Source organism: Tuber melanosporum, assembly GCF_000151645.1.
Source record: "Tuber melanosporum whole genome shotgun sequence assembly, scaffold_7, strain Mel28".
In the NCBI taxonomy this organism is placed as follows: Eukaryota; Fungi; Ascomycota; class Pezizomycetes; order Pezizales; family Tuberaceae; genus Tuber; species Tuber melanosporum.
Window position 1 is genome coordinate 1,318,071 of NW_003299117.1, and position 11,352 is coordinate 1,329,422.

Below are 11,352 nucleotides of genomic sequence, written 5' to 3' on the forward strand. Positions count from 1 at the left end.
CATCCCAACCCAACCGCCCACCTCCCGTCAATCAATCAATCTAGCCAAGACTCCGGAACATCCCCCCACCACCAACATTACCGCACACAACTGGAGTCCAGCGCGGTGTACTCAGTAGTGCAAATCAGTGACGAGACTCTGACCCGATCTCGAGTGCGCATCCATGACCCATCACACGACCATGACCGCATAGCATATGCAAACGCACGCTGCGACGTCCCCAATAATCGATGATGGATCGGGCATCCATCCATCCATCCATCCACCCATCCATCCATAATCATTCCCGGGCCCATGGATGTACGAGTATTGTAATTTGTTACACTCCCTGAATAAAAAAATGTGCCTTTCGCTGGTTGATCGGAGCGAGGGAGTAAGGGAGATAGATCGGAGATGAGATATGCTTTGCCAATTGGGCTGCTGTGGTTTGCTCGTTTCTGGCCTATGGGGTTTCGAGTGAACGCTTGTATACCAGCGGCGGCTATAGGCGGTAAAGTGTCGCTTCACTGTTCTACCGTGCCTTGCCATATCGCGCTCTCCGGTTCCGCTACTGTGCACGGGGACCGGGTGGGGGGATTTTGCATTCGCGTTTGGGAATTGGAGGTGATGGAGATGAGGCTTTGAGGGTTTTCCTTTTTCTTTTTTCTCCCACTTCGCTTGTCTTTTCATGTATGCGGTGGTAATTAATCGCGCCCTATTTAGCTGGTTTTCTGCGATAATTAGGACACCATCTCCGGATAAAGGACGTTTTGATACCGCACCACTATAGTTTTTTTTTTTCGTATAAAGGCGGTGAGAGCATAGCTTTTTGGCACACTTTGGAATTTCACGATTTCGATGGGGGAATATAATAAAGGTAGAGCATTGGGCACGATTTTGGGCTTGCGTTTGGATGCTGTTTATGCTCGTTTGATTGCGTATCGGTGGTTTTTGAGGATGATAACATTGCTGGATAGCGTTGGTGCGTTTTCTGGGCTTTTTGAGGTGGTTTATTACTCGGGGTCATCGATTATCGCTATGCGCCATACCGGTAAATTGGGGGGCTTTGAGAGCTACTGCTAGCTATGGTAGTGTTCGGGTACCATATGTACTGTACATGTAGAAAATTAAACAAATTTACAAGATTCCGACTCCGTCAAATTTTTTAATGATTGGAACGACTCTCTTCCCGCCCCCTTCAGCGCCGGCTTCTGGGTTGACTACTTCGCCAGCCTCCTCAAAGACTTCCCTAACACATCCCTCCAAACTAGCTAACAGCTCCTCCATCAAAGTTTGCAACGCGGTGGCCCTCTCCCTCATCCTCCTACGGACAAGGCCCTCTAGTAACTTCTTAGTCTCATCTCTTACCGAGTCAAGCTTTTCAATCATACGGCCGATTGAGCTAACGAGATACTCTTCCTCGTAAACACTGCCCTTCTTGCCGCGGGCCCGCTTGCGCTCTTCGCGCCGGCGGTTCTTGAAGGTACGGCGAGTAGCTCCTGTCATGGCGGTTTGTGCACCGCCGGAGGTGTACCTTGTAAAGAGGGATGCAGATGTTGACGCATTAGTTGGAGCTAAAGAGACATTATCTGGAGCGTCTTCTTCTGTAACTCCATCAAAGTAGGCCACTAAAGGTACGGTTAGCTTGGTATCTTGAAAATAGGTAGAGGGAATACTTACAAGGATTCTGTTCCTTCTTTGTGCGGAGCTCGTGTATACGATCTAATTGTGCTTTTAGCTGTCTCTTGCATTCCGCTATCAATTCAGAAGTTTGTGCAAATCCCTCCGACAAGCCAGCATCCACCACAGTGACTAGAAGCTCTGATTTTCCGTGTTTGCTAATCTACCTCTCTTATTAGTTGATATAAGAATTCACAGATAAGAGTACCACTTGCCAATCTCATTGCCTCACTAAAGTAACAGCCCTTGCAAAGGACTTTGGCGGCTTCTTCCAAGTCACTGCGGTGATCCATGTGGATTGCAGCAGCGCTCTGGTAGTCCTTCGACTCGCAAAGGGCTTCGGCGAGAGATGAGCTAAGTTCCTCGAGATCCTCCGCCGAGTATGGCACTTGAGCGGCGGCGAAGAGAGCTTCTTGCCATAGCCCAGCACGACGGTAACATTGGGTCGCCTGTGAGTAATCTCCAAGATATTCGTACGCTATTTCAAGCATAAGCCCTCACTCGTACACGTATGGGTCGGGTTGCGGCATACCTAATCCGGCGTCGGGATATCTCGAGACTCCTTCGAGGAAAATCGCATACAAGCCCATGATCACCTGTCCTAGTCAGTGGCGCTAAATACTCCGGAACAATAGGATAACATGCCTGGAACTTTTTGGGGCAGTATTTGCACAACCCCAGAGCCACCGAATAGAGTTCATGTTTCACAACATAATCCTTCATTTCATCAAATACCTCGTCACCAAGCTCGTACAAACGAGAACAGGCCTTTGCAGGCCTATTGAGGTGATCGTCGATTGTGAATTTGCGTCGTCTGGCCTCCATCTCTTGAAGCTTCTGTAGGAATGGTAGATATTCTCGGGGGTCCTACACTGCAATTAGTGCTATATCTAGAGATACACTGGCTAACAGCATCAACCTTTTGGGATTGCTGGGCTACCATGAGTGTGAGCTCAAGGTCGTAGAGCCCTAGAGTATTGTCGTAGAGTTTATTCACATCGGATAAGAAGCAAACATGCTGAATCGCCTCTTCAGCGAGCTCGGGGTTTTTCTCTTTGAAAATTTTAGTATATTAGAGCAATACACCTCTAATTCGAACATACCTCGGAGATATCCAATCAATAGTAGCGCCGCATCATGATCCGGCGGTGTTTTGCAAACATAGGCGGTGACGATGTTTTGAAGGTGACTTGAAAGCCGCTTTGGTAGTAGAACATTAAGAAAAGCATCGCATATTGTGTTTACTTTCGATTTGGAACTATTAGTGGCGCTAATCTGATTTAAGGTCTCTGAAACCTCAGCTGACTGCGAGGTCTCTCGGTACATCGCTTTTGAAACATCCTCTTCCCTGTTAGCCACTGTTAGCAGAGCTAGCAATACTATTCTACACCAGCCAATTATGGAGAACTTACCTTAATTGTGACAAAAACAAATCAATGTATTCAATTTCGTTAACCTGATCTATAAACAACTCAACCAACCTAATAAACTGCCCGGGTGCATGGTCATGTATGATATTGAGATCCACGCGATGGCTTCTGCACGCTAGAAATGCAGTAAGGTAATCCTTGGCTTCAATGCTCCTTCTAATTCCCGCCAGCACCAAAACGCGAGGGTATATTGTTTCCAAGTTCCCTCGTGGCATCTGTAAAGTTAATGCAAATTTAGTTGGCATCACTTGTACCAATCGAGCCCCTCTCTCAATGCTTCGGCAGCGCTCATCACTACTTGGGTCATCTCCTGGTATATCTAGGTCTAGTTGTTGTTAGCTTAGGATATTGAAATCGGCAGCTGGCGTACCTTGGTGACTATGGTGCAAGTGCACAAATTTAACAAAGTGTCGTGTTGTCGTAAATACCAAATGAGCTGGGGTGATTGCAAATGATGTGCAATTCGAAGCTATCGATTTAGAATTCACGTAGAGTCGGCCATCGCCAGAGAGGCCGAAGACCATTTTCTTACTCGCCATTAGAGCCAGGGATACACAAAGAAGACAGACACTTACTTGATAGAAGGCTACCTCTAGCCAGGGGCAAATAGCCGGGAGTTGTGTAACAAATTTCGCAGACTTGTTCTCTGTGTCATAGAAATAAACTTTCCGTTCGCTATCCTGATAGAAAAGATGTTTGTGGTCTGGTACACCTCCCAACCGCGCAGCAGTGGCACCATTTTGAAATTCATGTGTGCATTTAGAAATTGCTTGTCTATTGTTTGGAATTGATATCACTTGTAAAGCACTGCCCACCTTCATGTCACAGACCACTCCTAACGTCTCATCATCGGCGAAAGAGATCTGGCGGAAACATTGACCTGTGTCAAACTCCATGATGTCTGAGGTGAGGATTGGACCCGAAACAAGTTTGTTTCTGGCGAAATCCCATCGAATTAAATCCAATGCCTTATCTCTAAGGACGGCAATAAGGCGCCCAGTAGGACTAATAGCTACATCCACTGGAGTAGACTTGAGTTCTACTTCTGTGAGCGCCATTGGTGGCGGAATGTTGGCAACACGCAATGGTGTAAGCTTGAGGGTAGCTAGATCCATTCATCATAAGCAAGCACACGTCATAATCAGGGGCACTCTGGTGGGGGTTTCTTTCGCATACTTCCGTCTACGACTGCTAGGACACCATGATCATCTGGTGATCTCGAAGAACCTGCGAACACAGACCAGGAGAATTCGTAACTTATAATACTCTCTAATCGGTTCTATTAGTGAGAGTGTTCTCTACAAAAGTCAATGAAACGGCATACCACCCAGTCCGAGCGCAAGCAGCAGAGGCTTTTCAGAATGCCATTTCACATACAAATTATGTTGCGCTACGTGATATCCCTTGGGGTAAATTAACTCCTGCTTCAGATACCAATGATAGTTACCCATACTCCACAGCTGCGCTCTGCCTTTGAAACAAATGGCTAGTACCGAGGAGTCATGATTCCAGAGTAACTCCAGTATTTTCTCATTGGAGATTTTATCCGGCGGTATTCTTAGTGTGAATTCCCCGTGTCGGAGACCGTTTCGCTCAAAAAAAACAACATCGAGTCTCTCAGGGAGGCGTTGGATGCCGACCATAAGGTTTCCAGCTGGTCTCCAACTCAGAGGCCCTTCCAAACCATCAACGGGTTCGCTGATACTATCCAAGGAACCATCTCGGCTGTAAACTCGAATGATTCTCCTCTTCGAATCCTCCACAGAGGACAAAGCGAGATATTCACCATCCCCTCTCCAACTAATCCTCGTACCGTTATCGTCGTGGGGGCTGAGAACACCTTCGTCAATCTTCTCAGGAACAGTCGGATCTCTCATAGCTTTCACCCGTTTCCCTTTAAACTGAGTCTCTGATTTCCCCCATCCCACAGAGACATGTTTTGAAGCATTGAGATCATTTGGCGAAAGAATGACGTCGGCGATGGGTTCGAACGCTCGTGTCATAAGAAGCAAGGTTGATGCACCAGTGGCAATGGCTAGAATTTCTTCATCGGGAGACCATGCTGCAGCGGTTATACCTTCATCAACAGATCCAACGATTTCTATTTTATTAACTCCAGGGGTGGGGTCTTCCTGAACGACCACAATGTCACCTGCAGCAAATATTACGCAGGTTGAGAACGTATCAGGGAAATAATGCAGGACGAGAATGCGATCGCAAGCCAACGATGGCGATAGACAGGGCGAAGCATCCCACGATGCGATGGGAACCGATTGGCCATTCTTCTATTTTTGAACATAATCAGCAAATGCCTCCTTGCAACGCAACAAAAAAGATCGATCTGGACAACGATTCGAATCCCACGTTAACACGTTTCAGCTCAACGGCAGCTTCGGCCTCAGAAGGGCCATGAGTACATATGAGTGAATCCTCAGATCCACCCCAAGTGATAGCAGAGAGGGGGAGGTCTGGAACGTTGGTGGAAGTGGTGCCAGCGACGGAGCGCTCGATGGTAAGGAGGTTACGCATGGAAAAAAAAGCGTTTTTGTGCTCTCCTGCTTGCTTGCTTTGGGTCTTGCCTTGCTTTCCCTTTTCAATTATTTTTTCCTCCACCTGGCGGTGTTTGCTATGCCACGAGACCGGAAGCCAAGTCCGGGGTGATACTGGCAGAGGGGAAAAATATTTTCTTGAGGTGCAGGAGGGTGGGAATACAGACAGCGGGAGAATGATTAGGGGGAGCAGAACGAGCCCTCAGGTATGATAGATGAACGGACAGTGGCCAGACGGAAGAGTGAATTGAAGGTGGGGCAGGAAAAACGTGAAGGGTTGCCCCACCATGAGGTAACTTTTCGAAAGAGCCTCACCTGACCAAAGTCTGCGTCATGACCCGTGACCCACCTCATACTGCTGGATTCTGGATTTACAATGTAACAGCAGTTGATGAGCTCTTAGCAGTTGATATACGGGATCGCATCAAAACCTCCCGAAATAGCCCCAGACTTATCTGGCTTGAGCCTTTTCTTTCTGGTGATGGTACTGACATAGATAAAAAAGGGTCGGTTTTATGGAGTGGGTGATGCTCTATGAAGTCAATTCCTTGTCATTAGTGAAAATCCCCTCTGCGCTCCTCCACCCAATATCGTTGTATCGCATCTTTCTAGGAGTCATGAGACCAATAGCAAATATGCAAATATCTCTCCCGGTAGTTGTGGTAGAATCCTTTACCATAGTTCGCCCGAGATGCCCTAACCCAGTATTTAGTGCTTCCATGGCCGCTGACCCCCGCATCAGGGCCAGTTTGCTTTAACATTGTCTCTTCCCAAAACTCGCCTTTCCCCACGCTGCGCACCTTCTGAAGCATCGGCTTCATAGGATCTGGTCTACCATATTTCATTTTATGGCTCATATCACTCGATATACCCCCGACTCGTCCTGCACCACCATTTCGGTACCCCACACTACAAACTCCAGGCTCCTATCCCAACTAACCTTCACATTGGCGTATAAATCTTGCCAGCAACATAGATGCTGATTCATATTTGCAGCGCTTGGCGCCTCGGGAGTGATTGGAAAAGGCTCCCACCTTAAGAAAATGAATTAATAGACCTCCTCTTAATCCACCCCCAGATTCGGTAAGTCTATTTCCCAAAGGATCCGGAGACGAATAGGTCACACCATAACACCAACTACCACTGGATCTCGGTTCGTCACGATCCATACAGCACGTGAAATAATTGAATGTCCCACTGGGATACCGAGGTTTCATAGAACTTGAGTTCTATAATTCTAACCCTATACAGCCAGACCTTCACCAGAAATAGCCTCCAATCCCACCGCAAAAGTCTGTTTCAACAAACCAAAGTTACCAAAACTTAGGCCTTGTTCTTAGAAGACTGCCAGATGGTAACCCCAAAAGGGAAGCCAAATCCAGCGGCTACTCAAACATGTTAGCAACTCTACAAAACCTTCCCATTCGATTAAGTGAGACGAACTGCAGAAGGCGATGAAACGCAGGTAAAAGAAGCGAGTATGAGGGTTGAAAGGGATATTGCTCCTGGGTCCCTCAGGGTAGTGGTAACCACCAAGGCGAACGGGTGTGGCGTGCAGCCCGCGGCGAGCCATAAGGTAGGGGGCCTGGGTGGTGGCGAAGGTCAAACGGAATGCGGTTCTCTGAATCATCTGTAATTTAAAGCAAAATTTGAGTAAAAGGGGTAGCAAAATGGATTTAAGGAAGCGGAGGAGATATTATGGGGAGGGAAGGATGGAACCGCAAGATCAACGGCAACATACAAATGGTTTTAAACGAGCGAGTGAACCGAATAAAAGGATTCAGAAAGAGGGTGGACTCACGATTTCAGTGCAGATGAGATGCAATCTAACGAGATGATTGGAAGAGGAAACCGACAACTGAAGAGGAGTAAGGTTTCTTGTATCATAGAAAGTCGGACGATGACTATAGGGTGGTGACAACCTTAGGGAGGATTTTGGCTTCTACAGGCGTTCTGGAAGCTACGCACGACATGTGTTTATCTTAGAATTTTTTGTTTCTATCAAGTTATCGTAACTTATGATCGCATCCTGTAACTTTCCATCCTTCCTCCTTTTCCTGTGACCTTCCCGTAAAAATTTTAATCATAACCCGGCCATAACTTTTTTCTCTTCATCACACGCTGACCCCCCCTCGAGATTCTGACGATCAGAAACCCCCGCCGACTGTGACGTCCAAACAGGATCACACAGGGCTGGTCTGGACCCGACCTTATTTCGGTAATATTTCCAACCCTGCTAGGCCCTTGCCAAGACAAGAAACAAGAGAAAAGCGCCCACCACTACCCCCCAGCACCAGAGCTTTTATTTCAGAAAGTTCCTACCGTCCTCAACTCTTTAGACTAAATACCCTTCAACTTCCGACTTAGAGACAAACGTTTCTCATTACAAGAGTCGCCCCCTCCTACAGTTACACCTTAATTCTTACTTGCCTCAACGACAATGTACGGTGAGGAGCTGTTTGATGTCTTTGAGCCTGGGAGCCTCAAAAACGATGCCCGCCCATCCAAATCGAAGAAAGATCGCTCCGAACGGAAAAAGAGACTCGCAAACGGCGGTGGCCGCCCACAGGAGAGCGATGGTGATTCTATAGTAGCGGAGTCGCGGACTGATGCCATGTCGTTGGATTCTGCTCCTGTCGTGGGTGGAGGGGGGGGAACAATAACTTCACCCGGAAACCTACCGTTAGCGAAACGTCAACGTCGGGAGTCAGGCGCAGATCCTATTGCTGCAGATGTTTTTGAGATTGACGCGGCAAGAGAGGTTCCTGCGTCAAGTGGGCTAACGTCCCAGGATACAGAAGGAAAATCTATCATCATCCCGCACCAAGTACGCCATCAGGTTTCCCTTCCCACGGACTACCAATACAAACCGATTGAGAATCACATATTCGTTGAACCTCCAGCAAGAGCGTATGGCTTCACCCTAGACCCTTTCCAGAAGACGTCGGTGGCTGCAATCGAGCGGGGAGAGAGCGTGCTGGTTAGTGCGCATACAAGTGCCGGAAAAACTGTTGTGGCGGAATATGCAATTGCGCAGAGTCTGCGGGACAACCAGCGGGTTATATACACTAGTCCGATCAAAGCTCTGAGCAATCAGAAATATCGGGAGTTTAGCGCAGAATTTGGAGATGTCGGGCTCATGACCGGAGACACCACTATAAACCCAAACGCAACTTGTTTGGTAATGACAACTGAGGTACTTCAACTAAACAATCATAGACAGAGAGGTCAACCAGATTGCTAACAGAAATAAAGATTTTGAGGTCTATGCTCTACAGGGGTTCGGAGGTCATGAGAGAAGTTCAATGGGTCGTGTTCGATGAAATTCATTATATGCGAGACAAAGGTTCGATATCGCCTTCCCACATAACATTGTAAGATATACTCACTGCTCTTAGCCCGCGGTGTTGTCTGGGAAGAAACAATCATCCTCCTACCAGACAAAGTGAGATACGTCTTTTTATCTGCGACAATTCCTAATGCCATGCAATTTGCCGAATGGATTTGCAAAACTCACAACCAGCCATGTCACGTGGTTTACACTGATTTCCGCCCCACACCCCTTCAAACTTACCTTTTTCCTGCTGGTGCAGATGGTATGCATCTTGTGGTAGACGAGAAGAGCGTTTTCAGAGAGGACAACTTTCAAAGGGCGATGAACTTTATTGCCGAAAAGCAAGGGGACAACCCTGGCGATATCAATGGGCGAAAAGGTAGAGGAAGGAGTGACCGAAAACATAAGACCAACACTGGGGGAAACAAAGGTGAGAAATCTTCGCCCCGTTGGCTGCAAGGTGCTGATCAAGATTTTATAGGTGGTCCTTCCGACATATATAAAATTGTCAAAATGATTATGATCAAAAATTATAATCCTGTAATTGTGTTCTGCTTTAGTAAGCGGGAGTGTGAGAGCCTTGCTCTTCAAATGAGCTCACTCGCATTCAACGACGACGCTGAAAAGGAAATGGTGGGAAAGGTATTCGGCAACGCTATTAGCTCTTTATCCGAGGAGGATAGAGGGCTTTCCCAAATCCAACATGTCTTACCTCTTTTGCGTCGGGGTATCGGTATTCACCACTCGGGACTCCTCCCCATTCTAAAAGAGGTTATTGAGATTCTTTTCCAAGAAGGACTTATCAAGGTCTTATTTGCGACTGAAACTTTCTCAATCGGACTCAACATGCCTGCTAAAACGGTTGTATTTACAAATGTTAGGAAATTTGACGGTAAAGAGCAACGATGGGTATCGCCCTCAGAATTTGTTCAAATGTCAGGTCGCGCAGGGCGTCGTGGGCTGGACGATCGTGGTATTGTCATCCTAATGTTAGATCAAACTTTAGAGCCTGCAATTGCTCGCGAGATCGTCAAAGGAGAACAGGATAGGCTTAATTCTGCATTCTACTTGGGTTACAACATGATTCTCAATCTCATGAGAGTTGAAGGAATATCGCCCGAATACATGCTGGAAAAGTGTTTCTTCCAGTTCCAAAATCATGCGGGTGCTGCAGGGCTTGAAAAGGGTCAGTTATTTCTGCCCAGTCACAATTTGTGCTAACAATGCTACAGAATTGAGCGAGCTTGAGACTGAGAAAATAAATACGGTTATCGAGGATGAGCCGACCGTCCGAGAGTACCATGACCTACGGCAAAAACTTGACGGCTACACCAAAGAAATGCGCGAAGTAATTAACCACCCCAATTACTGTCTACAGTTTATGCAACCTGGGAGACTTGTAAAAGTGAAGTATCTCAATTATGATTTTGGATGGGGCGCCGTCGTCAACTACACCAAGAGACTTCGTTCAAGGGTGCGTACAGACAGGTATTCCTTTTACGGCCCCGGATTCTAACATACTGTAGAGTGGAGAGGAGTTTTCGCCCCAGGAATCTTATATCGTCGATGTCCTTCTAAACATCGCCTCTGACACGTCGTCTTTTACTCGACCTGGTCAGGAACTCCCCACAGGAGTGAGGCCCCCTAGCGAAGGCGATAACGGCAAGATGGAAGTTGTACCTATCTTACTTTCCTGTTTAGCTAGTATCTCAGGCCTCCGTATTTTCCTCCCCAAGGATATGAAATCACAGGAGCAGAGAAATAGTGCCAGAAAAAATCTCGATGAAGTAAAAAGACGATTCGCAGATGGTATCTCAGTCCTTGACCCTATTGAAAATATGGGTATAATCGACGATTCGTTCAAGAATCTTCTTCGTGTAAGTTCCTAAGCCCTTGCCTCATCTCCATATCGCTAACATAGCTCTAGAAAATCGAGGTTCTTGAATCGCGTTTGCTCTCCAACCCTCTCCATAACTCCCCTAGATTGAAGGTCCTATATAACCTTTACAATCACAAAGTTGAATTGCAAGAGAAGATTAAGGCAGTAAGGAAACGGATAAATCTTGCGCATTCAGTGATGCAACTGGAAGAACTCAAGTACCGTAAGCGCCTGCTTAGGCGGCTCGGGTTTATTGATGAATTAGACACTATTCAGCTGAAAGCCCGGTACGCCCTCCCTTCCCCTTCAATTGCCCCTTTTCTCCGCTAACACATATCCAGTGTTGCATGTGAGATTAGCTCTGGTGATGAACTTCTCATCAGTGAGCTCCTTTTTAACCGGGTCTTCAATGAGCTCTCACCCGAACAAACCGCTGCGCTCCTCTCTTGTTTTTACCACGAATTTTGGCCTCGGCTAATGGTGCGTTGTAGCAAACCCGAG

The 11,352-nt window shown here is 47.0% G+C and overlaps 3 protein-coding genes; 1 reads left to right on the top strand and 2 right to left on the bottom strand.

Moving 5' to 3' along the window:
• Positions 1–1,009: 1,009 nt before the first annotated feature.
• Positions 1,010–5,747, bottom strand: GSTUM_00010486001 (uncharacterized protein). XM_002841325.2 has 16 exons: positions 5,454–5,747; positions 4,583–5,374; positions 4,543–4,554; positions 4,414–4,492; positions 4,266–4,358; positions 3,665–4,194; positions 3,460–3,616; positions 3,072–3,414; positions 2,763–3,007; positions 2,579–2,712; positions 2,312–2,526; positions 2,192–2,260; positions 2,049–2,137; positions 1,871–1,886; positions 1,660–1,817; positions 1,010–1,607 (listed from the first exon to the last, which is right to left on the bottom strand). The coding sequence occupies exons 1-16, from the start codon at positions 5,616–5,618 to the stop codon at positions 1,117–1,119; spliced, it is 3,588 nt and encodes a 1,195-aa protein (XP_002841371.1). The 5' UTR covers positions 5,619–5,747; the 3' UTR covers positions 1,010–1,116.
• A 906-nt stretch (positions 5,748–6,653) lies between these two features.
• GSTUM_00010487001 (uncharacterized protein) lies at positions 6,654–7,268 on the bottom strand (the record flags this gene model as incomplete). The annotated part of the gene is made up of 2 exons (XM_002841326.2): positions 6,654–7,023; positions 7,082–7,268. The coding sequence occupies 2 exons, from the start codon at positions 7,266–7,268 to the stop codon at positions 6,962–6,964; spliced, it is 249 nt and encodes an 82-aa protein (XP_002841372.1). The 3' UTR covers positions 6,654–6,961.
• Positions 7,269–7,975: 707 nt separating this feature from the next.
• GSTUM_00010488001 (uncharacterized protein) overlaps positions 7,976–11,352 on the top strand; it is a gene marked incomplete at its 3' end in the record, with an annotated part of 4,460 nt that continues 1,083 nt past the window's right edge. Inside the window, exons 1-9 of the mRNA XM_002841327.2 lie at positions 7,976–8,834; positions 8,894–8,984; positions 9,037–9,234; positions 9,319–9,363; positions 9,454–10,158; positions 10,205–10,446; positions 10,499–10,849; positions 10,900–11,138; positions 11,193–11,352. The exon at positions 11,193–11,352 is cut by the window's right edge and continues 1,083 nt beyond it. Coding sequence (XP_002841373.1) covers positions 8,079–8,834; positions 8,894–8,984; positions 9,037–9,234; positions 9,319–9,363; positions 9,454–10,158; positions 10,205–10,446; positions 10,499–10,849; positions 10,900–11,138; positions 11,193–11,352 — 2,787 coding nt within the window. The 5' untranslated portion in view covers positions 7,976–8,078.